At 37.5% G+C, this 26,941-nt stretch overlaps 1 protein-coding gene across 4 annotated transcripts; it reads left to right on the top strand.

Annotated features, from left to right (window-relative positions):
- Positions 1 to 1,354: 1,354 nt before the first annotated feature.
- LOC137123593 (inactive rhomboid protein 2-like) lies at positions 1,355 to 26,733 on the top strand. Of its 4 annotated transcripts, none has more exons than XM_067497593.1 (19): positions 1,355 to 1,510; positions 6,144 to 6,215; positions 11,454 to 11,579; positions 13,483 to 13,634; positions 13,918 to 14,101; positions 14,718 to 14,933; positions 15,900 to 16,028; positions 16,597 to 16,706; positions 17,040 to 17,258; positions 17,388 to 17,499; positions 17,894 to 17,968; positions 18,105 to 18,266; positions 19,185 to 19,270; positions 19,438 to 19,501; positions 19,683 to 19,777; positions 19,907 to 19,982; positions 20,069 to 20,169; positions 22,002 to 22,155; positions 25,996 to 26,733. In XM_067497593.1, exons 3-19 carry the CDS (start codon positions 11,472 to 11,474, stop codon positions 26,425 to 26,427), a joined length of 2,475 nt encoding a protein of 824 aa, XP_067353694.1. In that variant the 5' UTR covers positions 1,355 to 1,510; positions 6,144 to 6,215; positions 11,454 to 11,471; the 3' UTR covers positions 26,428 to 26,733. The 4 variants fall into 4 exon arrangements, with proteins under 4 accessions (XP_067353694.1, XP_067353692.1, XP_067353695.1 ...); XM_067497591.1 differs by having other exon boundaries at positions 11,454 to 11,609; XM_067497594.1 differs by lacking the exon at positions 6,144 to 6,215 and having other exon boundaries at positions 1,364 to 1,510.
- The last annotated feature ends 208 nt before the right edge of the window (positions 26,734 to 26,941 follow it).

The raw sequence follows: 26,941 nt of genomic DNA, 5'->3' as shown, positions 1-26,941 counted from the left end.
AATTAACACTGCACATCACCTTAAACACCATCCCCACCGTGAAACATGGTGCCAGCATCATGTTGTGGGGATGCTTTTCTTCAGCAGAGACAGGGGAAGCTGGTCAGAGTTGATGGGAAGATGGATAGAGCTAAATACAGGGCAATCTTAGAAGAAAACCTGTTAAAGCCTGGAAAAACTTGAGACTGGGCAGGAGGTTCATCTTCCAGCAGGAAAACCAAACAGAGTCAGTGACAAGAGTTAAAAATTGGTGTTCAGATGCTCTCCATCAAATCTGAGCTTCAGCTATTTTCAGAACTAAAATGGACAAAAATTTCACTGTCTAGATATGCAAAGTGGGTATAGACATACCCCATAAGACTTGCAACTGTTCTTGCAGCAAGAGCTGGTTCTACAAAATGTATTGACTCGGTGGGCTAAATACAAATGCACGCCACACTTTTCAGATATTTATTTGTAAAAAATAAAAAATTGAAAACCATTTATAATTTTTCTTTCCACTTCACAATTACGTACCACTTTGTGTTAGTCTATAAAATAAAATATGTTCACATTTGTAAATGCAGACCATTTACCATAACAATTAACTTGACACGAGTAAAGGATAGGTCCACAATTATCAAGGCTTTCAGGTGAAGACAGAAAAATGGTTTAACAGTTGCTCCTAGTAATAATGCCCTTTAGTATTTTATTCCAAAATATGCTCCCAGTGTGAATGATAGGACCAAAATCTACAGATGAACATTTCTGCAAAATTGAATTAAAACTATTATCTGAAGACGCTTCATTCTTTCAAAATAGTGAAAGTAGCTTTTTTTAGGTAAAAAACAAAACAAAACATCAAAACAAAACAACCACACTGCTTATATTGGCTTTGATGTGCATCTGAATGCATTTTTAAAAAAAAGTCCCTATCACTTTAATTTAAGGGCTTATAAGGAAGGACTGGCTATTGTTTTAAGACAGACTGTGAACCTACAAACTGTAAAATTTGGAGCAGAGCATAGGTATAAACATGTTGAATGGTGCTGAAGCTTTAGAAGTGCAGAATTTAGTGCAGAATTGTGAGCAGATATTTGAGATTTTGCATATTTCTGGATTTTATTTGTCTCATCTTGTAGACAGAAACCCGCAGACACATATTGCACTGTTTTCCTTTTAAAGTGCACATTTCACGCAAAAATAAGTTCAACACAAATTATGTGCTGTGAGTCCCAAGTCAAAGAAATGTACAAATGTGGATTTATTTTGGTGTGCACAGTGAATCAGATACAAGTAACTTTTTTTACTGTCAATTTGCTTAAATAATATTTGCAGCAATTTCACTCTTATCTTCTCTGTGGTTCAGAGAAGTCGTAACTCCGCCCCAAGCTCCACAGTCAAGGATGTTGGAAGAAAAAGAGGGAAGTAGTGACAGGCTAGTTAGTGGACAGTCCCCCATGGTCTCGGTAGCTTGTCGGACTTTAATTCTCTGCTTAATGACTTTTAACCCCGCTGCTTCTTCTCGGAGGTGAGTTTAACTTCATAAGCCCGCACGTCGATTTTGTTTGGCCACGTTTAACCCGTTATAAGTTAACGTTAACTCCCAAGTGTTTAACAGTCATTGTCGAGGAACGTTACTTAAAACGAAAACCGATCACGTTATGAAATATGTTAAAATCAGCGTGTGTCGCGTTAAGTTCTCCGATGGAGGGGAATGGGACGCTGTAGGTGTAAATTAAATGGGCTTAAACCGATCGCAGACAGCTAGCGTAAACTCGTTACGTAGCTTTAACGGTCGCTGTCAACCAGCCGCTCAAAGCTCGCTGTGGCAGCTCCTTTGTTGTTTTGCCCGCCGGGAGAAATGTCTTCCCTCTCTCCTCACGTTTCCTTCTGTCACTGCCTGAAAGTAAACTGTGGTTGCCATGTGCCGCCTCATTCATTTGTTGCACTTTTTTCCTTTGCTTTTCAGATAATTTGGCAAGTAGTGTTCGCACGGTGCTTCATCGGAATTTCGGGTGGTTTTCTTTGAATCGTGACAGAAAGACTAGATGAATCATATTTAACCAATAAACAAGCGAAGTTTCAGTTCTGTTGCAGCTTCTCCTTAAACATGTGTCACTGTGGATCTACATCATGCAGATCTACACAGTTCCTAGGTTTTGTTTACTAGTGGTTCTCAGCAGGACCCCTTGTCTGATGTAGGTGTGTCGGAGCAGAGATATGTGTAGGAGTACACCAACAGCTGTTTGTGCAAACTTACTGGAGTGGCCAGTTGATTTCTAATCTGTAAAACCTGTGTGGAAATGTAGGGTCATCACAGCTAACCAATCCATCACATTAATGATTATCTCATTAATGATAATCGTTTAGTCTTGAATCTTCCTCTCTAGCTCCTTTCACACATGCGCGGAAATCCCGAATTCATCTAGATATTATCCGGAGAGGCTGTATGCAAGAACGCAATCTTTCAAGTCAGTTAATATGTGGATATTATCGATTCAGCGCCCGCTACAAAGTCTGGATTATATTCTATTGAGGAGGTAATTATCCGGAGAATCCCCCCCGAGTGAGTGGACATGTTGATGATGTCTATATCTTCCCATTGTAGCAAAAGCAAATGATTACAAACACCTGGAGGTTATGAACACTCGTTTGTACGACGATAATAACCCCAATGACAGTTAGGAGAGAGGAAGACATCCGTTACCTGCTGTCGTTAGGGGCAGACAGGGTCCGCGCTGGGCTGTTTATTGGCAAAGAGGCCAACGATAATATTGCAATATTTGCAATTTATTTTCTTTTTTCCTTTTTTGACGAATCCTTGCAAAACAGTGTCTAACAATTTATAAATAGATTCTTTGAAGTATCACAAACTATTTTAAAAATATTTTTTATTATGAGAATGTGATTAATTCAGTCAATTTTAATATGAAAAGTCTGAAAAAGCCTTGGATTATTCACTTTATACCCATGTTTGCGCGTGGCGAGCAGAGAATATAGTAGGCATAGTAGGCTATGAACCTTATTGTCTAGGTAATTTTAAAGACTGAAATCTGAAAGAATATATATTTTTGAATGTACCACTGAGTATTTTCATAGGAATCTGCATCATATTTTTAAACAGTCCTCCCTGTTGCAATAATTAGTCTTATCCAGTATTGATGATTCAGCTAGATTTATACCTCTGTATTGAATTTACATAGAGCCTAGGCTGTAGGCTACGCAAGTGGACACCCAAGTACAAGTGCTCACAATGACCTAGACCACTACCCTACAACATAGGCTCTTCATAGCTTCAATGCAGAAGCATAAATCTTGATGTTAAATCATACATTTTTGGTGTTTACTCTGCAGCATAGGCATCCCTCATGAGCCTACAATCAGAATAAATAGGGAGGTCAGCAGGAAAATAACGGAAGAGTTAATCCTCTGTCATTTGTGACTCGTTTGGCCAAAAATCATATGTAACATCAGATGAAACAAACATCTGGGATTTGAAAGTTGGGTTAGAAACCTCAGCCAACAAGCGGTGGAAATGTTAACCAATTTGTTTTACTACACAAACACCACCAATATACGATCAAGGCACATGTTACTGATGGCAGTAACAACCTCTTGTAATTCTACAGTAAAGTAAAAATTTTTAAAAAGGATACAAAAAATTATTCCTAGATGCAGCATGATGTGAAGCCAATATTTCATTCATATTCTAATTTTCAACATTTAATGGCTTTTAGTCTTAAATGTTATCATTGTTTGCATGGCTCTCAAAGTTGTGTACTGATGTAAGATTTTTTATTTTTTCATATTGTATTTTCTTTCCACAAAAATGGAAATGTGTAAATATAGTTTTAAATCTTTATTACCCATCTCATCTGTCACCGGTTACTGCACGTTTGTTAAATGATGCAAAGAGACCTTTTATGCAAATGTTGTAAACCGCACTAATCTGCCAACTACAACTGATATGTACAGTATGCACTTGTTCGGTCAACATATAATGTAGGTGAATGTGCTATTTAAACATCGTCGCTGAAGATAACTGCAAATCAACCAAATCAACACTGTACTTGAAGTGCCAACAGTTTGTAACCCCACCCCACACACACACACACACACGCACACTTTCAGTATCATGATAAAAACCTTAATCTTTTGTGCAGGTGTTTTCCATTGCAGTACTACATTAGCGAATCATGCTAACTTTCTGCAGCTGTAAAGCTGTAAAAGGAATCCAGAAGAGGAAATGTAATGTACAAATATTCAAGCAGCGACCTAATAGATGTCTCTGTGTAGCCTAGTTTAACTGCTGTATTGTTTGCACCAGCTGTGCACCTGTCATATAGTTAACAGACTGTATCAAGAAAAACTGCGAGCTAGTGCTGTTCAGATTTCTACTCTGCTACTACAGGGAAACACAAGTTTAACCAAAGGTTGAACACTTAAATTTAGGTACTTAATTGGGTACATATTTATATATTTAACTATTATATATTTGTCACCAGTTACTGTAGTTTTTTTGTTTTAAGAGCATAGTGGATTTTTTTAGTAATTTCCAATGTGGTCTATTGATCTTCAGGGTTCCTACTGGATCAGCTATTTCAGTGCTTAACTTGAAGTATGGGAACCCCAAAATATGTTCACTTGTGTTCAGTGTCTTTCAGTCTTTCACAATCAGATCCTCTCTTTGGTTCCCTTTATGGCCTTCCTTCCATTATATGATCTGCTTTTAGTTGCTACTCTGTAACATGCCAAGACAAAATTGTGTCATTTTTCGTTTTATAATAACCTTTTCAACTTACATGAGCATCAAGCTTTTGACTGCTCTGTATAGACTTATTACATTCTGGCATTGGAAAAGGCTGGTTTCCTTCTTTGTCTCCCTCAGTGTGTGTTGCCAGATCCAGAAGGGGACAAAATGTCTTTACTTGAGCTCTGTCTGGCACTGCAGTTAGTTTGAGAGTACACTACTTTGTCTGTCTCAGTTTTAACAGCCAAGCTGGGCTAGGTGACAATAATTCTTCTGACAAAAGCCTGACTAAGTTAGCTGTGTTGGGTGGCACATTGCAACATACACACGTATGCTCACACTTGATGAACACTTTGTTTTATGTGTGCATACACTGTCATATTTAATGAGTACCTCTTGGACTGGAGACATACCTGTTGGTGAAGTATTTGCAGTAGTAGTTCTCTGTCATGCAGGTTTGGGCATGCAGGCTCTTGGAAAATGGAGCAATGTTTTAAATAGTTTCTGGAATGGATAGGTTGAAGCCAAGGTCCTTTTCAAGCTAGATGCTATAGCGTAGTAGTCTTGATCCACTTTCTTCTGGCTTTGCAATGGGCCTATTGATTTGTTTGAAGCACAAGTGCTATTTTCAGCCAAAGAAGGGAAATGAGAAATCTAGTTTTGGCGAGAGATTGTGGTTGGATCTGAAGAGTGAGAGAGCAGTTTCGACTGTTGCTCTAACTGAAGCAAGCAAACACAGAGACACCGCTGAAACTCTCACTCACCCACGCCTTCAGTAGCTTTCAAGTGATTAAGATTAAGTTGGCATAATGACTGTCTGCTCAGTCATAATCAGTTTTTTACTATACACACAAAGCAATTTTTGTGTATGAAGTTTATCAGGAAGGTATAAAGATTTTTATTGTCTTTTGAAGGTTGCGTATAAGAAGAGCACTACTATTTATTTTGAAGGGATTCCATCAGCTGGCTGCTGCTCCATTCTTGAGTCTTTCACACACAAACTATTTACAGCATAGGAGCTTCATAACAAAACTAATGAAGTCTATGTCAAGATTAATTGGCATAAGCAGCATGTTTTTATGTGTATATTTACTGTTCCTTGGTATTTTTAATATGCTGTTTGACTTTATAATTTTAATCACAATAATTCTGCATTTGGGTACTTTACTGGATTTTTGGATTGGTTTGTTTTCATTAATTTGCTGCTGTTGTGTTAGTAACTTACTGTAGAGGTTAAGAATCCCATAACCTCATAAGCTATGCATGTTACTTCATTGTTTTAAATCTACTCGTGGCTCATCTTATTTGAAAACTGTGTTAATAAATTTAGTTTTTAGTTTTAAGTCTATGTTACTCATGTATACTTGTGATAAACTAACAGTTACACATGTGTTGTATTTGTCATTGTCAGCATCTACAAAGGAAGATACATAAAACTTGGGTGGGTGTTATGAAGATGAAGTCATGAGGCCTTTATCTGAAGGTCAGTTCCTCATTTAGACTCTAAGAGTTTCAAAATAAATACAAAACCAGCATCGATTACACTAACTGGTATTTTTGTTACACAGTAAGGTGGCCTGTTCAAAATGACTTACTTAGTGCTGATTGTATTAGTTTACAGGACCATATTATTCTGTTCAATGCTCATGTAGTTGAAGGAAGTGTGATTAAGCAACATCTCAAGTCTCTTTGACAAAGAGACAAACAATGAATGTTACTCTGCTATATTGTTTGGACCCCAGCTCTTGATTATCACACAGGCCCACTATTGTCAGGACATGCTGACACATTATGTGATCCTACCTTACTCATTTTTGTTATTGTCTATACAATATGTTTGTACAAACTTTCATAGACTTAGAAACCAAAAAAACCCCAACAAACTGCATTTAAAACTTTTCATGTGAATATTTACTCCATTGCATCACTCCATGAGAAGCCTGAACCTTGGCTACCAATGTGTTCAGATTTACCAAAGAAAACATTAAAAATGCTGAAGCCCGGAGTGGATCATAGCTGCTTGAAGTGGTAAACTCCTCTGTATACAGTCAGGAGCTTATGTATAGGAAATGATAAGAATTCCCCACCTCTACATTTTTAATTAAACTAATTTTTCCCTTTACTTTGGGGGGAAATTACATCGTTGTCTTGGAACTGTCATATACCACACTTCACATTTGCCTCTGAATTTTTGACAATGCAGTGTGTGTCCGATGGTAAAATTTGTTAATTGAAGTAGATTTGCTTTATTTGACTAGTTGCTCTGTCAAGTCAGGTAAATCCTTATAATAGAAAAGTAGAAAAGAAGAGTTGCTTGGCACCCACATCACTTCAGTTCAACACGACTCACCCTTTCCTACAGTAAGCAGCAACAAGTGCTTTACTGCTGTGGAGGCACATAGTGTAGTTTCTCAACCATTCCCCTGGCTCAGATGTGAAAGGAGTGCCAAAAATACACAAGTGCAAGAGTTACTTGTTTTTAAAGGCATAGTTGATGTTATTTCCATGTCTGTTTATGACCTACAGAAGGCATATGGCTACAACTCTGCCTACAGCGCTTATGAGAATTTAAACCCAAATAAATGTATTATAAAGTAACAGATCGTGGTGTTTGAAAATTAACATGTATTTTTATGCTACAATCACTTTCAGATTATTGACGGGGAAAAAAATTAAATCGTACTTAGAATATAAGGTTGTCTATATAATATAAGGCATTCTTGTTTTGCATGTTTAAATGTGCAGCCCACATTCAACATAAATTACCAAAGTGTGCAATAAAAAATGGTTAGTAAGCTGTTCTGTAAAGTCACTATGGCGGAAAATAAGGCATATTGTCCCCACACAGCATTTGTGTGTGATTTATGGATGGTGAAAATTTGTTCTGACTGCAATTGCAAGCTGTATGTAAACTGTACATCTCAAAAAGTCTAGCTTGTGTCCTGGTTTACAGTGGACAACACTGACATGGGCATACATACAAACACGCTGACACATTCTCAGGGCAAGCTTCACCCTAGGGGAAGAAATAAAACCATGGTGACACCCTCTCAGAAGAACCCATATTACCTAACACAAAGGGATGGAGGACGCTAACAAACATACACAACAGCTCGGATGGCAAATGGTCAAGTGACAAGCAGAGACGTGTAATGAACCAGAGGGTTATTTGATTCAGCAGTGTTATAGCTATGTTGGAAAAAGTACTTCATGTCATTCATGTCATATCACATTACATTAGCTAAAGATGATGTCATTGTGGACAGACCCTGTCCTTGCTTTGACACATGACTGTTTGATGTTCACTGGGGAATCTGTTGCTGAATTGTCTCAACACAACTGGAGCATGAGTTGATTACATTGTGTATCACCTGTATAGAGTTACAGTTAGTCATTTGGCACATTTATAAGTAACTTACAAACACCCAAGTAAGTGTTAGGCCATGAGAGGAAATATTTCAGTTTCTTGAGACAGGACTGTCAAATAGGGAGGAAGTAAATTGTGTGCATGTGTTATTTATTTTCAGTACATGGGAAACTCTAGAAAAGTTAACGCTTTAGCTGGTTTTTGAAGAAGTACACTAGAGACGGGACATACACAGTTGGGAAACTCATGATCATAGATTAAAAATATATAATAAATAAATAAAACTACCAGCACTTATTCTTCATATGTGGCTGCTGTTGTCATTTTGCAAAAAACGTAGACTACAGTAGTAGCGTGGTGCCAGAGGAGTACGTGTAGTTACTGTTTATTTATTCAGAGGCTAGTTGCATTCAGTTTTTTGTTATTGAATTAATCTCCATGCTTTATGCAGGGGGTCTCCAGCTCACAGGCAATTTGAATTGCTTTGGGGACCACGTGAGCACTCGAGAAAAAAACCTCCTGTCCTTGTTTCAATAATGCATGTCAGCTATTTATACTCTCTGAAGTTGAGCACCTCATCCTTGCCTCTACTCTCCCTCCCTCACACCTAGCATACTGCCTCTGACATAGGAAAAGAGTCAACTGTAACATCAGTTTGGACAAAATAATTAGTAACTGTTAATCTCTTTAGGGTATTCAGGTCCACTCTTTCTTTGAGTTTATTTAAAGACATTTAAAGACCTTTTTTGGGGTCCTTAATAAATTGTTTTTGCAAGCTAAATGTGAGTCCTAGGTAGTTTAAGACTAATGGTCTATATCATGTTCCCTGTTAATGCCTCAAGAATATCTACTCGTGCCACTGTGATATTGTTTAAAAACATATATACTTCATTACCCCAACCTGCATGTCCACAATGATAGTGTTGTATCTGTCTTCCCACCACTCGAACAAGCCGTTCATTGGCTCCATGGTGTTTCACTATCCAAGTGGGTGGGTCTCAGCCCCTACCGACCACTCCACCACACCACAGAGTAGTCTCAAGAGGACTCAACCAGGCTTTCTGCCCAAGCTTGAAATGCTGTCAGAGCTGAAATGTACACCCCTGTTAGGCTAAAGATATTATAGAAATACTGTTTTTGGTGTGAAAGGTCATATTAAGTTATTTTAACAATATGTAGAGCGCAATCTAACCATATGTTTGCTTTGGAGTGGAAACTAGGCTAATGACTGGACCAGTGTCAGATTTCTCTGTACTGCCATTCCTGCCGCAGACACCGAGTCTCATATTGATTTTTTATTTTTTATTTTTTTCTTCTTTTTAAACCACAATTGCAGCATATCTCCACGGCTTTCAAGACCATAATGACATAATGGATCTATTGGCCAGGACTAGTGGAATTATGTTTATATGTTCATGTCTGCAATATCTCTGCTTTCTCTGGAAACACTCTATGTAATGTTAAGACATTCTGCGCTCCAGGAATAGACTGTCAAGTTGCTCCGCTGTTGACTGTGTGGCAAAGACTGGGAGACATAGATGAGTAAGCTGACAATGACATTTAATTCCTGAGCTGACAATTACACTGACGATGTGTCTTGTAACATTAATTGAAGTAAAAAGTGATATACAGTATTTGTGTGCTTCAAAATGTAGGATGCGCAGTGTGCACATGTGACATATTTCAGTAAATGTGTTGTTTGTAAATACTGACTGTAAATCTCAGTGATCTTTATGGAAGTCAGATTACTGCTGCTCTGATGAAAATTTTTTAATTAGTTGGATGTACATTGTTTAGACAAAAGCTGACAGCTTTTGAATACAGATGGAGAACACCTCTCAACTAGTAGCTCAAACATTCAATAATGAAGGAGACTAAGGCTATTTTCAACTCAAACAGAGCAAAAGGATATGGATTACCAACTTCCTTGAGGATGCATAATGATTGGAGAGCACTATTGATTTCTGTCATCTGATGTCATGTGGTCTTACTCCCAGCAGCTTAAAGCTTGTGTATCAGTTGCTTTTTCATTAGTGGTTAAAGTACTGTATGTACATTAGGAGCTGTGTTTGACAGCTATAAGTTGCCTTAAATAATTTTAAAGTGTCTAGTAGGGCCAGGTGACTCTCTATTATGATATATATTGTGCAATAATAAAAGTAGGACTGCTTTTGGAATTTTAAATTCGTACAGTACATTTTGCAAGTTTGATACTGTCAATAAAAAGTTTGCCAAATTGAATTTCCAAGAAAATTACTATATCATGAGGAACCTAATGATATAAAATTTTACATGTCATACAAATATGTATGACCTAATCTGTGTTTATCATGGACAATAATCCAAACAGTTAGATGTATTACAAAAGAATATTAGTCTTTGACTGTCTTCTGTCATTTTTATCCCGCTTCTTCTGTTGTAATTACATTAGCTTAAATCAATTACCCAATTACTCTGTAGCAAGACAAAGTTACTAGCCTTAATATACCTGTAACATAGTTCTTTCTGATGCAAGTGAATGCGGATTCTTTCAAAGTTCACTTAAGACATTGCCTATAATTGTAATCAAAAAGCAAGAAAAGTTGGCATCATTTTTGTGTTAGGTTGAACTAGAGGTGATCCAGTTGCTGCTGCTAAGACTGTTTTAATAAACTAAATAATTTCCTATTTACGTTATTGTTGGAACTGTAAATGAAAGGGGTGACTCCCTACATTTCTGTCAAGAGTTAAAACACAAACTCACATTTTCCAAAGCTGAGAATTATTTTTTCCTTCGTCAGCTTGCTTGGTTAAATGTTTTTTTACCTTAGTTATTTGATATCAACACACATTCTGTAGTAGAAATAGGCCATTTTTAGTTGTTGAGGTATTAATACTGAGTTCACTGTTAGTTTAATACTTCTCTGTAGAAATATTTCATATAATCTGGTATCATTATTTACATAAGTTTGCCAATATCCATTTGTGTAGCCTTTAAGAAAGTGGCTGTATGTTCTAAATTTTGACTTTAACTTACTAATATTTGTGAGATAACATCCTCATATCTCTTCTATTTGTATGCTGCACCTCAACCCTTAGCTATTCAGTGTACACAATCTTGTGCAATACTTTTCAAATATTGTATATTAAAATATAGATCTGCCACAACCCAGTAGTGATAGATTAAAAGCTTTAATGGTCTGTGGTGTTGTCATGTGGAGCGATAATTTGTGTAAAAGTAGTGAGCTTCTATGTGGCATCTAAAAATATATATTTACTCTGATTTTAAAAAAATATCTCTTTCTCTTCTCTGCCCTGTACTGTTATAATCATTGTGTATAGTTACCAATCTCCAGGTATGTTTGTCTTTCTCAGCTACAGCACTCTGACAGAATGGCATCACAAGAGGGGGAGGAGCCTACTCTAAACCGTGGTTCATCAGATAGCCGCCTACAGAGCAAGAAGCCGCCTAGCCTTGTTATAGCCATCCCTCCACCTGAGGTAATTATGTCCCACAACCCTGCGAAACAGGTAGGCTGACTATTCAGTAAAATACTTCAATGAAATCATTTGGATTATAGTGACTTTTAAGACTAGTTAGCGCTGCTGCCTCAGCTAGAAGGTTGCAGGTTTGCGTCCCCGGCCAACCATGGCCTTTCTGTATGGAGTTTACATTGTTTCCCTGAGCTTGTGTGGGTTTCCTCTCACAGTCCAAAGACAAGCATTTTAGGTTAATTGGTGATTGCCCATAGGTGTGGGTGTGAATGGTTGTCTGTGTATGTCTCTCTGTGTTGATATAGACCTGTCCAGGATGTGCCCTGCCTCTTGCCCTTTGACAACTGGGATAGGCTCCAGCCACCCCTGCAACAGTATAAGCGGTTACAGAAAATGGATGGAAAAATAGTGGCTTTTAAAGCTTCATTGATATTTTTGAAAATTAAAAATTAAAATACTATTGTGAGATAGTATCGTACTATAATTACTAGTTTCTGAACTGAAAGAAAGCAGTTTGCTTTTTTGTTTGTTTTTTTATGGTAGAATGTAGCCTTTAGGCATAATCTGTACCAAAATAAAATCGATACAAATATGCAAAAATTATCTATTTTGCAAATCTGCTTTCTCCCGAATAATTGAAATGAGACTAATTAATACACTTAACATTCTTAACTGTAGAATACAAAGTGTTTAAATTAGGATCAAAACATGCTCAACAAAACTTACAGTAATTTAATGCAAAAAGCTATTGATATTCCCCAACATCCTCACATTAGTTAATGCAAGCTATTTAGCTCACTAGGGCTGATGGACAGATACTTTGGAAAGAGATGCTACGCCCATCTCATTTGACTCAGTTATAAATTAGGGAAAATAAAGTTTAGGTAGAAATTTATTTAAAAAGTCCAGGGGATCCATCTTTTCATCTGAATTTTGTCCAGGAGTCATTTAAATAGCTGTTTTGTAGTTTATGGGCACAATGCCATGGATTGTGAGGCATTTAAAAAATGTAATAAAATAGAGCCACAGACAAGTCGTATGTAGTTAATTCCAGTCTTTTTGTTGCACCTTGCACCAAACTCTGGACACCAATGACAGTGGTTAAGAAATTTGCAGGGTCTTATCCTGTGTGGTATTGTTAGTGACCACTTCTGAGGGAGGAACTGCTCTGTGCAGTCGGGCGATATATACAGTATGTTATGTTAAGGTTCAACAACACTAGCTAACAATGTTTGCATTGAACAACACTGCATGTGTTATATAGGTAAAATCATGTAAGCAGTCATTAATGACTAATGCTATACTTAGGTGTTTGTTTGTATTTTAAGTGTTGATGGTCTCATGTTAACTTGCAGAGTCTCAGATTACAGAAACTGTCAGACAAAATATGGCAACGAATATGACAAAAGAACAATAAAAAGCATGTTAGGAGAAAAGTAATTTCAAGCCTTTTAGTGATGTGATGTTTATGTGATGTTAAACAATATTCATTAACTGCAATTATGTGCACAAATGTATATTCCAGCTCACTGCTTGAATTTATTCTTGCCACGGATCCTGAGCACCGTAGTCATTACAATAATTATCTAACTATACTTTCTAAATGGTCTTTGATAGTGAAATGATCTACAAGTTCCTGAGGGTCCGGCATTTATTGTTTTATTCTGCTAATTAGCCAATAAGCAATTGTAGCCCTTCTTAATTATCCATGTCTGTATGTAATTTTACAGACTGCCGCTTCTGCCTTTCTCCTGCGGCTTTATTTGGTTTATTGGAATGTTCCTACAACTTTAATTATAATGCTACTAATTATTCTAAATTCTGAATCTCTCGAGACACTTTAAATATTTACTGTTACTCTAACAACAACTACTATACAGTATTGCTAATTCTCCTTTCTTCTGGACAGCAACTGCAAAAGTCTCTGAAAAAAAGTGAGAGCGGTCAAGCTACCGGTTCTGTGTCAGAAAGCCTCAATGGAGCCGGAGATGGGGCCCATTTAACCAGGAACAGAAGGTCAAAGGTTGCTAGACAAACGTCACTCTCTCAAAGCATACGCAGGTAAAATGGAGAGCTTCTTGTTAGACACTCAGGTTGCTAGTCAAGTCTGATGAACAGACCTGCAATACAAAAACAGTCTTAGAGGTCAAAAACCATGAAAAGAAACAACCAGACGAGCACTCTTTACCAGTTTTTACCATGATAGGTCACCATAGGATTTCTAGTTCTTGGCCCTAATCAATAGCACTTTGTACAGTTTCTTACATCTTACACTCCACTTGTGTGTTACATTTATATAATCTTCCCCTGCTGTTTGACTGAGGAATTCTCTCTGTGCCTCTAGGAATACAGCCCAATGGTTTGGAGTGGCAGAAAACAGTGAGACAAAGCAGCAGGTATGGCACAGGAAGAGTCTGCACCACTGCAGCCAGCGCTATGGAAAGTTGAAGGCCCAATATAGAGAGCCTGAGACAGCCACCAGCATTGACCAGAGCCTGGACTCACCAGCCACACACAGGATGCCTAAGGTACTGTCAGTCCATTTACATTTACATTTAGTCATTTAGCAGACGCTTTTATCCAAAGCAACTTACAAGTGAGGTACAAGGCAAGCAAAAATCTAAGTCAAGGAGAAAACATCAAAGCAAAGTCCTATCACAAAAGTGTTCACAGTTCACGAGATACAAGTGCAAGAGAGCAGAATGGTTTTATTTATTATTTTTTTTTTAAAGATTTAAGTGCATAGGAAGATGCGGAAGAGTTCAGTTTTCAGCAGTTTTTTGAATATTGGGAGAGAATCAGCTGAGCGTGCAGCGTTTGGTAGCTCGTTCCACCATCGTGGGATCAGTACAGTAGATCAGTAGAGGAATATAGCCATTACGTCACTTCAGCACAAACCCTTTGGTCCAAAATACCCTACAACTGAAAGAAAAGTTATATAAACAGTCAAAAAAGATGAGACTTGCAGGCAGTATGTCATGTGGTCTATCAAACAGTGATTTTCAATTTCCAATTTCTTGCGATGTATAAAGTCAGTGACACAAATTCGGGTATTATGAACAAAAGATGTAACAGTTACTATGTTTACTAGATTGTGGCCAATTTCATGTTATTGTCATTGTTCATGTTATTTGTTTTTGCCAGATTGTGGATCCCTTAGCACGGGGACGAGCTTTTCGTTACCCAGATGAGTTGGACAGTCACTCCCCCAGGACCCCCCATACCATTCATGGGGTCCCTGCCACTCCGGGGATCACTTCACTGAGCTCCTTCACCAGTCAACGCTCTGGTCGCTTTCCCAGACGCAAGAGGGAGTCTGTAGCCCGTATGAGCATCCGAGCTGCGTCCAACCTGCTGAGGGTGTGTGTGTGTTGAAAGCAGCAGTTGTTTTAATTAAGCTTTGCATTTTCAGGTTTAGATTTTGTGTTCAGTAACCAAATCTCTTTAAAAATGGTAGGCACAGACATAAGGCACTTGCTTTGGCTCTGATTGAGGGTGAGAGGCTGTACTGACAGATCTTTATGTGTATATTAGGTCCACAGAAAGAGGAATTGCGTTGAGCAGAGAAACGAATTGCTCAGCAACCCCAAAGCAGAGAGCTAAGCATCGCCTTCTTATTAAAAACTACAAAGCCACTCTATTCTTTTAAAAAGGGACCTCTTTGATCTGGGCCTAGTTCTGTTTTTAATCCTTAATAAAAAGAAATCACTTGTTATAAAGTTGTAAGTCAGATTTATATTTTACTATACTCCAAATAACCTCAGCAATGTTATATAATCATAGAATGTTTGGGTTGAATCCTCATATAGGAATGGTATGGCTCCCAGAATACAAGTCAACTACATGTCAAAAAGATTAGCGAGTGCAGGGGGGTTGACATCTTTTCTGAAAGAATAGTCAATATTCTTTTGACTGACAACAAAAGATAAATATCACATATTTATCAAGACTGTTTATTACTTAAAATGAACAAACTATTAATTCAGCTCCACATTAGGCCTGCCAGTATTTGTTTTGTTTTTTTAAAAGACTTTTTGCCACTGGTGAGCTGGATTTTTATATAGATTCTTCCCCTTTATAGGAAGCACTTAGGCTGGGCGAAGGATGGTGGAGTTTATTGACAATTATATAATGTTTAATGTATTTACAGCTTCCACTGCTAATGTGGAACATTCTGGCAATGTAGGCCACTGATTAAAGCTGTTTTTTTGTGGGGGTTTTTGAGTTTGCAAATGTTAGCAAAAATTATTCCAAAGCATACCTTTCTTTTTGTATTCAGCAACCAAAAAACCCCACAAAAAACAAATTAAATTGTGTGTTGTCAAGGGTCGTAGTGGGCTGGCAGGCTCCCAGACTGGACGCAGCTTCCCCCGGAGGAGCTTTGCTAGGCCCAGCTGGATGGATGAGGACCCTGTTGACTCTGCAGATGCATCGGAGTCACTCTTCTTCAGCAAGGTCGGCAGACACTTTCTCTGTCCCCCCTGCAGTTTCTTGCTTTTTTCAACTTTATTTTGTAATTCCTTTCTCCATTCCTGAGTATGTCAGCAGTCATATTTCTCACCACTTTAATTGCTTATCTAATCCCTCCAGCCTCTTCTGCAACTACTTTCATTTTTTTTTTCACACTCTTTTAGCTTCCTTTTTTTCTTACTCTTAATGGCTTTGTTTCTGTTTTTCTGGTCAGTAAGAGCAGCATTTTCTTATTTTTGCTATGTCGTTTTTCAACTTGAGTAGTTAACCTTCCCATGTTCTCATCTCATCTTTTATTGAATGACCATCATAGAAATACCTATCTTGTAAAGGCTCCAACCTGTAGATGAGAAATAAAAAAATAACAATTAAAAATCTGAATACTTCCTAAGTACTACTCAGACGCTGTGTATTATCTCAGAAGTCACTCATACTACCGCCCCGTCCCTTATATCTTTAAAAGAAACAGGAACTTGTTACTTACTGTTCTTCCCTTTTTTTTTTTGCTCATTGCAGTACTTCTTCTTTAACCTTTATTGTCTCTGCTGCATAGGTCGATGCCCACGGCGAATTGTACTCCATGACCGATGACGTCTTTGAATCCCCCCCTATGTCAGCATCTTTTGCTCCCAGTGAGCCAATTGAACAGACACCCCCAAACATGTGAGTAACTATACAACAAAAAACAATGGCTAAAATGGATTGCTGTCCCTCAAGAATGACACCAAACAGTATTAATGTCATAGACATTGCTCCTATAGTTTTCAAATCTATCAAATTTAAGCGAGCAAGCCTTTTATTCCAACTGCTGTATTACAGTTACAAATCAGAATTTGTATCAACTTTACATAAGTTGTGCTGAAATTATTGCTTTTAATGTACATTTAATTTGAGAACCTTAATTTCTTCTACGGCTTTATCTCCACAAAGTCTGTTTTCAAATTCTCTTTTTTTCTTATTGTCTCCGTCATCTACCCGTCTTTCACCAAATTATAGCAAGGATGTATCTCGTACGCCTAAGACACCAACACAGGTGCCCGAGAATATCCATACTCGCCGGGGGCGACGCATTGCATCCCAAGTTAAGCACTTTGCATTTGACCGACATAAGCGTCAGTATGGCATGGGTGTCGTTGGGACGTGGCTGAACCGGCACTACCGACATAGCCTTAGCAGCAACGTCCAGAAGCAGCTGGCTGACTTGCACAGTCACCGGTTGGGAATGAGTATATGCTTACTAAAATACCTGACTGCTTATCAATAGCCTCATTTGTCTAGTTATGATTTTCTTTTTTTTTTTATTGTTTTGTATTTACAGTAAAGTTTTCTGTTGTGTGTTTTAAGGCCCTACTTTACCTACTGGATTACATTTGTCCACATAGTAATCACTTTGCTGGCCTGTGGTACATATGGTTTTGCCCCTGTGGGGTTTGCACAACATTCTACTTCTGAACTGGTGAGTTAAGCTCTAAACGATAAATCTATTCTCACAAAATACTATGTGGGACAATCTTAAGAATCTGTTGTTTGTTTGATACATTAATTAACCGTGACTGGTTGTTTTAAACTCTTGCCATCATGACTTTGGCTGATTAATACTTTTGTGCAATTTTGCTTAAAATCTAGAAAGTAATGATTTTTATGTACTAAATTCAATTTTCAAGTGCTCCTGTTTTGTATCTAGGCAAATACAGTGCATCAGACAGAAATATTCATTACGACACTAAATGTTTTTTTTTTCATTATTTTACATTTCTCACTCAAAATCTTTAATATTTAAACTGTATTTTAGCATTTTATAATCCTTCAGCAGTTACATTGTAACTATGTGAGTCTGTCGCCCTCTGTAGGTGCTAAAGAACAAAGGGATTTATGAAAGCGTCAAGTATATCCAACAGGAGAACTTCTGGATTGGTCCTAGCTCTGTGAGTGCTGGTCTCAGTTTAGCTGTTGCATTACTATATGTTTTTTATTATTTACTTGCATAGAAACCTATATTAGGTTTTCATTTCATTTTACTCACTTATTATGAGTATTATTATGCTCACTTTCACTTTTCAGGACGACCTGATCCACTTGGGGGCTAAGTTTTCACCATGTATTCGTCAGGACTTACAGATAGTGAATTTGATCCAGAAGGCAAAAGACCTGGAGAAACAATCAGGCTGCTGTGTTCAGAATGACAATTCTGGATGTGTGCAGACCCACCACACTGACTGCTCTGTATGTAATTTATGTTACACCTTCATCATTGTAAACTTAAAGTTTGTATAGATATAGAAAGAACTCATTAGTTAACATTTGGTAACACACTGGTTTCTCAGCATAGAAAAAAAAATGGACCCCAATCAATGAAACATCCAGTTCCTTAAACTGTCAACTTTGTGGGGTTCTCATGCACTTAAGTAACAAAGTTACAGTCAACTTTTTTCAGAAAGCTGGTTTCCAAAATCATGGTTGGGGATTAGGAAAATACCTGCTTTTTTTTATGCAGAAAGTGATTTTTGTATGCTGTGTATACATGTATCTACATTTCAAATTAGCTTTCTCCGACAACGCATGTGTAGGAAATAGGGCTACAGACAAGCGAAATAAAAAGAGAGTGAAAGGCAGAATGAGGGGAAAAAAACAATAATGGGACGATGCCACCTTATTTTTAAATCCGAGTCTCACTGAAAAATTAAATTAATGTAATGTGACTCATAGAAGTCTTTTTACCACAGTTTTTTTTTTTTTAATTCAGTTCCCGCTGAATCAGCTGTCTCTCTACTTTCTCTCCCCCTGCAGCTGTTACTTCACTTCTCCATTCAGGAAGCGGCATTTTTTTGTCACTGTGCATTTAAAATTTGTAAACCATGCTGAGGTTCAGGAGAAATTTGATTACTTGTTTGCTGCATGATAAAGCAGATTTCCAGTAACCAGGTTTCTTGTGCAAATAAACTCCGTTCCCGGATTACTCTAGAAAGCTGTTTCATTGTGAAGTACACATTGTTTACTCTCTAATTAATGCATACATAGTTACAGTTATAAAGGACAAACAAGGGTTTAAATAAAACCAATCACTTTGTTCAACAAAAAGATGGCGTGCTGGAAAATAACTAAAATTTCTTAAATTAAATATTAAAATGACTGTGTTTGCAGGAGACGCTTGCCACGTTTATTAAATGGAACAATGAGCACGTGGACATTAACAGATCCTCTGGTTCTGTCTGTCACCAGGATCCAAGGTGAGAGTGTCGACTCCATGTGAATAATGTGCGTCATTATTTGTAGAACATTAGAAAGGAAAAAATAAAATGTAAAATAAACCATCAATGGGGAATTTAATGCTATTTATTTGGCAAAACCAGCTTTTCACACTTGTGAGTCCTGTTGTGTTGCATGTTTTGAGCAGAGTGTGTGAAGAGCCTGCCTCTGCAGAGCCTCATACGTGGCCAGATGACATCACCCAGTGGCCGGTGAGGGGATGTTGCTTTTGGAATTAATTTGATATGCTATTGCCTAATTATTTATTGAAACAAAATATTTTTACTGTAAATACTGTACTGTTTTCTGTGTGAGGTCGAAAAGGGAATTATGATTAAGGTGCATAAAATTTTATCACTGAATGCACCTCTTATTTCCCTGGTCTTTTTTCAGGTGTGTACATATCCCAATGGGTGGAACCACACAGGCTACAGACACATGGACTGTAACATCAAGGGACGACCTTGCTGCATAGGAACTAAGGGCAGGTAGGAGACATAGGCATATATCATTACAATCCAAGTCTCCCTTTAATCATGTGCTATCTTAAATGGCCATATCATTTGCTTGGTTATCTATAAAAAATTCAAGTTGTATATTTCCTTTCTCCACGGTAGATGTGAGATCACAACAAGAGAGTACTGCTCTTTCATGCATGGTTACTTCCATGAGGATGCCACACTCTGTTCACAGGTACCATATGCATGTGTTTTTATGTGTGTGTGTGTGTCCATTGATGTGTTGAAATGCTTGTGACCTCATGCACTACTCTTGCGCAGGTCAACTGTCTGGATGATGTGTGCGGCTTGCTGCCATTCCTTAATCCTGATGTTCCGGATCAGTTCTACCGTCTCTGGCTCTCTCTCTTTCTTCATGCAGGGTATGCAATACACCCCTGAAAACTTTCATAAATATTGAATTCTTTTAAAGTCTTTAAAGCACTTTTGAGTGTTTAGTTGCCACTGAACACCACAAAGTTGGTGGCAACTGGACCTTTTGTAGTTGTGTATTTGTTTATTTATTTATTTTTTTATTCAAACAAAAAAAGTGTGCATCAGAACCAGAGATCACTTCCTCAGTCAATTATTGGGTAAAAAAGTAACACTGTTTAACTACTGCTGCAATAACGTTGAGAGAAGTTTTAATGTCAGGCTGCCTACTGGCCTTGGAAAGCCTGGATACACATTAGACACAAATGTGAGATTGTCATTCTGGTGAATAATTTTTGTCTTAACAAATTATAGTAAGACACTACTGTACTGTAGACACTACTACAATGTGTCCTAAACAGGACACATTGTCAAATTGTGCATTAGCTGGAAGCTAAAATTAAGATTACTATGTTCAGGGACCAAATATTGTTTCATTCAGAGCATTTCAACTCACATACTCTTATCTAATGATAAAGCAGTCAGATGACCAAGAAATGTAAGTGAACTAAGTAATCCTTGAAATGCAAACATTACTAAATGTGGCTTTATTATGTGAAGTTGGCTACCTGTTAAGCTTAACTGTGATCTACTCGTTAGCTTGTTTTGACTGTAGATGTTATGCTTGTGAACTGTATTTGAACAAAAACGGTGATATAATATCAGGAACACAAACAAAGCAATACAAAACTCTGGTAAAAATGTATTAAGGCTAAGATAAACTAAGAACCAATAAGGTGTTAATATATAGCCAAAAATTACCTGAAAACACAGAGTTTGAAAATGCATTATTCACCAGAGTTTTCAATAGCTTTGTATTGGATGTCAAGTTGTTTTATTTAATATCTTTGCAGAATTTCCAATTGTCTTAAAATGAAGTCTGAAATAGGTTTGCAGAAATACCTAGATATAAATGGCATATCGATATAACTTTATCTATAATGACAAAGTTGAAAAAAATATTGTATGACTTTGAATGTTGTGAATTTAAGGCACAGAGAGATAGCAAGCCAGTTCAGTTCAGCAAAATGATGAGTTAATGGATTTTGAGTTGGTGGCAAATCTTAGTGCATAAAGAGAGTTTAGCATATGAACACATTTCTCTGCTGGCCAATTACAGTACACCTTCAGGTGTTAAATTAACAGCTTGTGTGTGCTGTGTTCAGGCAATTGCGAGCTTTTATTGAGAGTGGAAACTGAAAATGGGAGCCCTTTGTGTTTACATGTCTTGAGAATAAATATCCTGTAATTATGGTGTAGTCTGTTATGTTGTGGTTAAAATTTCTAATCTCTAATGCATTGAAAAATACAGCATTTACAGTGTAGCTTACAGTAAGTGTTGTAGGCTGTCTGCTGCTCGCATGTTGACATGTTAGAGATAAACTTTACTCTAGGATTGCCTGTCCTATTTGTATTTTAGAGATCAGGTCACTGTAGTTATTTTAGTAATAAAACAGGTACTGGGATGGAAAAGAAATTGGGATTCAATTAGTTTTGTGGTCAACAGTTAATATAATCTAATTAATATAAAAACATATAGGATTAAAATTAAATAAAATATTTTTTAATGTAGCCTCAGTGCTTATGAGTTGCTCACTCATATGTCCTATTAATGCTCCTAATACTAGCTGCATGGGAAATTCCTCAGTTCTACTTTTAAAACAAGTCACAAGCAGACCAACTGTGCTTCATGGAAAAATTCAGACAATTAGAAAACACGCAGGACTGAAATACTAGCATAGTAGTGTATGTATAAGTTATCCTCACTGTGGTATCTGTGTAGGCTCCTTCACTGCATGGTGTCAGTGGTGTTCCAAATGACCATACTGAGAGACCTGGAGAAGCTGGCAGGTTGGGTCCGTATCTCCATCATCTACATCCTCAGCGGCATCACTGGAAACCTTGCCTCGGCTTTGTTCCTGCCCTATAGAGCAGAGGTGAGCAGTCATAAAACAGACAATTTTTTTTAATCAGCATAATATTTAATGTACAATTAGCTTATTACAAACGTTTTTTTCATCAGAAATTAAAAATTCACTTTATTAAAGGCAATGCAAACTTTTATTTAATTTTGATTATTTTACTACTTTAACCTAACTTTTTTTCCTACACTCCATGACCATTTTCATTACTTCTAATGATGACAAAACCTTTGTACTAGCTTAATATGTATTGCCATTATGGTAGGTTTAGAGATAAGTTTCCGTCCGCTTATACTGAAACCGCATGTATTGTAGGGGGATGCAAACTTAACACTAAACCTGAAAGCTCCGGTCTTCAAGGGTTTTTATTTTTTTATTAAACTTATTTTTTTCATTTTAAAATATTATGTTAAATTAAATAGCCAAAGGGGAGACTTGATTATCATAAAGCTTAAAATAGGAACTGAGAAAGACTGTTGGATTAAGTTATATTGTTACGTGTGAGTTGATGTCACATTTCTTAGTTTAGATCACACCAACCTTCACACATACAGGACATACTATCGTTACCATCATTAATCCTGGCCTTAATGTCTTGTCGGATGTGCTGATGGAAAGTTGAGCAATCCTCTTGCCATACAAGATTAAGTGTGTGTGTGTGTGTGTGTGTGTGTTTGGGGGGGGGTGACCTCTGTACATGCATCCTAAACACTGACCACCTCCAGATTCTGTTGTCTTGTAATGAAACCTGCATCCGTGTGTGCACACGCAGATTGTCATTCAAAGGAGGTTTGCAAGGTGTGTAAATATTTACCAAATCTTGAAATGAACTAATCACTCAATGTGTGAAAAGAGCACAGTCTGGACTACCTACTTTTTTACCAGCATGACTGTTCTCTTAGTGTGATTCTGTAAATCACACTTTTCCCTTAAGAGATTAGCTTAATGCCATTGTGTGAGTCAACAAAGGCTACTGCTGCAGTATTCATTAAATAGGATTTTAATTATTTATTTTTTTTAAATAAAGAATTGTTGCAAAGCCTAGACTTGTCTGGTGATGCTGGTCCACACACCTTTGTGACTACAGAAGTTTCATCCAGGCACAGCTTTTTAAAGAGAGAGCTTCTTTCCCATATAATGGACAGTTTTTATGGAATGAGTAAAAACATTTCATCAATAATATATTTTTAATGATGACATTATACCTAGGTTTTTACACATTTAAGATTTTTAAACATTTGTGTTTATGTGAGTTTTCAAGATTGTAAGTTTTGCCTTTATATCTTGACTCGTCATTGACTGCGTTTACATGCACTTAAATGGAAAGGAAAAGAGACATTTTAACTGGGGTGAGAGTTGAAATCAAATCCAATGACAAATTTGTCTTTTGTGAGTTTATGTCCTGGCAAGGGAAGGCCAACAGTCAGTGTGGGCTGATATCACTTATAATATGAGTCTTGACACACTTACACAGCCTCCAACAGCTTTGCGCTTAAAAGGAAACTAAATGTACTATCAAAGTCAGACAGATTCATAACTGACAGGCACATACCATTTTCTCCTAATTAACAGGAAGAAGATTTTGATCCACAATGAGAAATGACTGAATTCAAACAATCTACTGGGACAAGTGACTTCTTTAGACTTCTATGAGGCATTTTGTGTTAGTTGCATTTTTTTGTCTGACTTTAGTTGGACTTTGTTTTAAAATTGAGGCAGCATTACCTTGTTATTGGTCTCTGCGTTCTCTGACAGAAATCTATCTGGGGAAACCAGGTTTCCCTGATTTCAGAAAACAGCTTTCCCATTTGCACGACACTTGAGCTCACGGGTCTTCACACACCAGAAATACCTAGAGGAAGCACATGCAGGGCAAAACACAGGCCAGTCAAGCTACTTAAAGAGGCGTTTTAGCAGGATTATCCTTTAACTGTTGGGTTAATGAGACCCTCTGGTTTGAGCTGCCTGAAACAACAGCTTTGTAAAGAATAATAACAATTCATACAAGTAAAGCAGATCTTCAGAAATCCAACAGTTTCGGTTTCTATTCATAACTACACAGACATAAGCAGAAGTCTGGTTCCTGAATGGCAGTATTTGATTGAATGTTATTTGATTCAGATATCTCTCTGTTACACAAATGTAAAGTAATGTTTATCTCAACTTTAAAGTTAGCATATTGAAGTCACTATAATGAAGTCTCTGTGTTGGTGGGAAACAAACCACTGCTCTCAATTTATTTTGGTTCCATATGTTCAGCTGATATTGCAATGATGCCTAACTTCGATAAATCAAAGTGGAAAATGACACATGCAGTTAAAATGCATTGTTTTTATTTGTTCTTGTGTTCGGTTGTCATTGTATAATAGGTGTGTTCAAAATGTTAATCCGGGCCCTTAAAATGCCATAAAGCAAGCCTGTTAGTTTTAATCAAGCTGTTTACATAAAGCATTTTTTTAACTTAGTTCATCATGATATGTGAAATAACATTCCCACTAATGTTGGAGCATCTGACTGTTGCACGTTAATTAAACATTTGTTCCCGTGTTTTCCATCACAGGCACTGGATGGTGACTGTAAGCATGTGTTTGAGAATGTGTCAGCCTGCATGTGTCTGGGGTGTGTGGGAGTAGTGCTATGTACTTCTTCTGTTTGTAGGGGTTAAAGGCCGTCACAGATTAGCCATCTGCCCCTGATCAGGCTAAATGTCCAAACACAGCCCTGACATCACTCTAAGCTGCTCACCTGAATCAGGGCTCGTACTGAAGTTCTTCCCAGAACTACACCTAAAAGCAAAAGACACTTAACTACATGTTAAGTCTGCATTACTACATAAAAACCATATAGCCGTCAAAACAGCATCTCCGAAACCTCTAATCAATGCAATATTTTTGCTTTTTCCGTCCTCATATTTTTATTGTACATAATGACCATTAATTAACTGCTACTACAGTTTCCTCCAGTTAGGCCTGGGCCTCACAAGGGTTGTCACGATGAGTTTAAATAGTTTGTCTCGTGAAGTTGTTGCCAAGAGTCAGTAATCAGGTTAATCCTTCCTTATTTTTTTTATTTTTTTTAAATGACAACACAGCGATCACCCTTGCCAGCCTGATAATCAGACACTTTGTTTTTACTTCACATTCCCCCGTTCCCCCTGGGTCCCTCTCATTGGCACACATGTATTCTGTTTCTACTTTCCAGAGCAGACCTCCATCTCTCTAGATTTTCCTCCAACTGCTCCCTGCTCTCATTACAAATCACAATGTCATCAGTCAAATCAGAGTTGTGTGCGCTGTTGCAGAGGTTTGGAGCCAGGCGGCTACCTAATTTAGCATTTTGCAAGACACAAATGATGTAAAAATCTTTGACAGCATCACTTGACCTTTTCAAACACTTCATCTGTACAACATAAGCAGGTAAAACTATGCTCAACCTAGAAATGTAATAAAATGCTTTCCAGTAGGAAAACCTGTGCTTGCCATCGAAAAGTTGGTATACTGCAATGTTTATTATCAGAAGGGAAAAAATTCCACTTGACACATTTGAACTTTCATTGTTAATGTTCAGAATGCAATGCAGAATGCTGTTACTATTTGTCCACAAATATAAATAAACAGCTATGATTATCACCGGTAACTTAAAGCTCTGTATTACTGGTAAGCAGGATGTATGCCATGCATCTCTGATGCACATCAGAAATGATGATTCTTTTGCTCTCTCGCACATGTAAGTCTTCTGTATTTGTAGTGTGGAGGGAGTTTTTTTGTGTAAGTTGGTCTTTATTTGTAAATGTTTTTTACTTATTTATTTATTTTATTAAACTCTGGCATAATCTGTTTTATTCTTACTTTGCAGGTGGGTCCAGCAGGGTCTCAGTTTGGACTACTTGCTTGCCTCTTCGTTGAGCTGTTCCAAGCTTGGCAGATGTTGGAGAAGCCATGGAAGGCCTTTCTGAAATTGTTGGGCATTGTCCTCTTTCTCTTTCTGTGTGGCCTCTTGCCATGGATTGACAACATTGCCCACATTTTTGGCTTCCTAAGTGGTTTGCTGCTTTCCTTCGCATTCCTGCCATACGTCACCTTTGGTACTTTTGACACATACCGGAAACGTATCCTAATTGTTGTCACAATTCTGGCCTACATTGGGCTCTTCTCTTCCCTCATCGTTTGGTTTTATATTTACCCAATAAATTGGCACTGGCTGGAGCATCTCACTTGCCTGCCCTTCACAAACAAGTTCTGTGAAAAGTACGACATAAACCACGATATTGACAATGTGGTGCACTGAGATCATGACAGCCTTTGCTACTGATTTAAAGCTTCTTGACAGGTCAAGTGTTTCCAGGTCAACTGGCCTTTTTAAGAACAGTTTCTTTTTAATTGACACCTGTTTAGAGTCCATGTGAATGGTCAGCTTCCTGATTTGCTCTCTTCTATAAAACTTTAAATTTTTAATTGTCAGTCAGGTCCAGCACTACCTAGCATGATAACTTCACTCCTGAGCTGGCTGTTCCTCAGAATCAGGACAGGAAGATGCACTCAGGGGTTCTAAACTGCGAACCGAAAGAAAGGTCTACACAACAATAGATCATCGTGTCAGTCCCAAGAAACCAAATAAAAGACAATTGTATGGGCATTTTTGGCCTTCAGTCACTTTTTTCCCTAATTCTATGGACTATAACTGAGATGGAAGACTGATCCCAAGGTGGATTATCTTGTAGTCTGTGGAACTCGGATATATAAAATCTATCCTGCCATTAATTTTTTTTTCTAGAACACTGGGTTTAACACTACAACAATTG

The sequence above is a fragment of the Channa argus genome, chromosome 3, assembly GCF_033026475.1.
Source record: "Channa argus isolate prfri chromosome 3, Channa argus male v1.0, whole genome shotgun sequence".
Taxonomy (NCBI): Eukaryota; Metazoa; Chordata; class Actinopteri; order Anabantiformes; family Channidae; genus Channa; species Channa argus.
Note: the sequence above shows the minus strand (reverse complement) of the source record. Positions and strands in the feature narration are given on the sequence as shown.

Coding starts and splice junctions, on each gene's coding strand:
- LOC137123593 (XM_067497591.1), top strand. CDS start 11,472: ATGGCATCACAAGAGGGGGAGGAGCCTACTCTAAACCGTGGTTCATCA. Junction 16,707..17,039: donor GAACAGACACCCCCAAACAT/GTGAGTAACTAT, acceptor ACCAAATTATAG/CAAGGATGTATCTCGTACGC. Junction 22,156..25,995: donor TCCTGCCCTATAGAGCAGAG/GTGAGCAGTCAT, acceptor CTTACTTTGCAG/GTGGGTCCAGCAGGGTCTCA.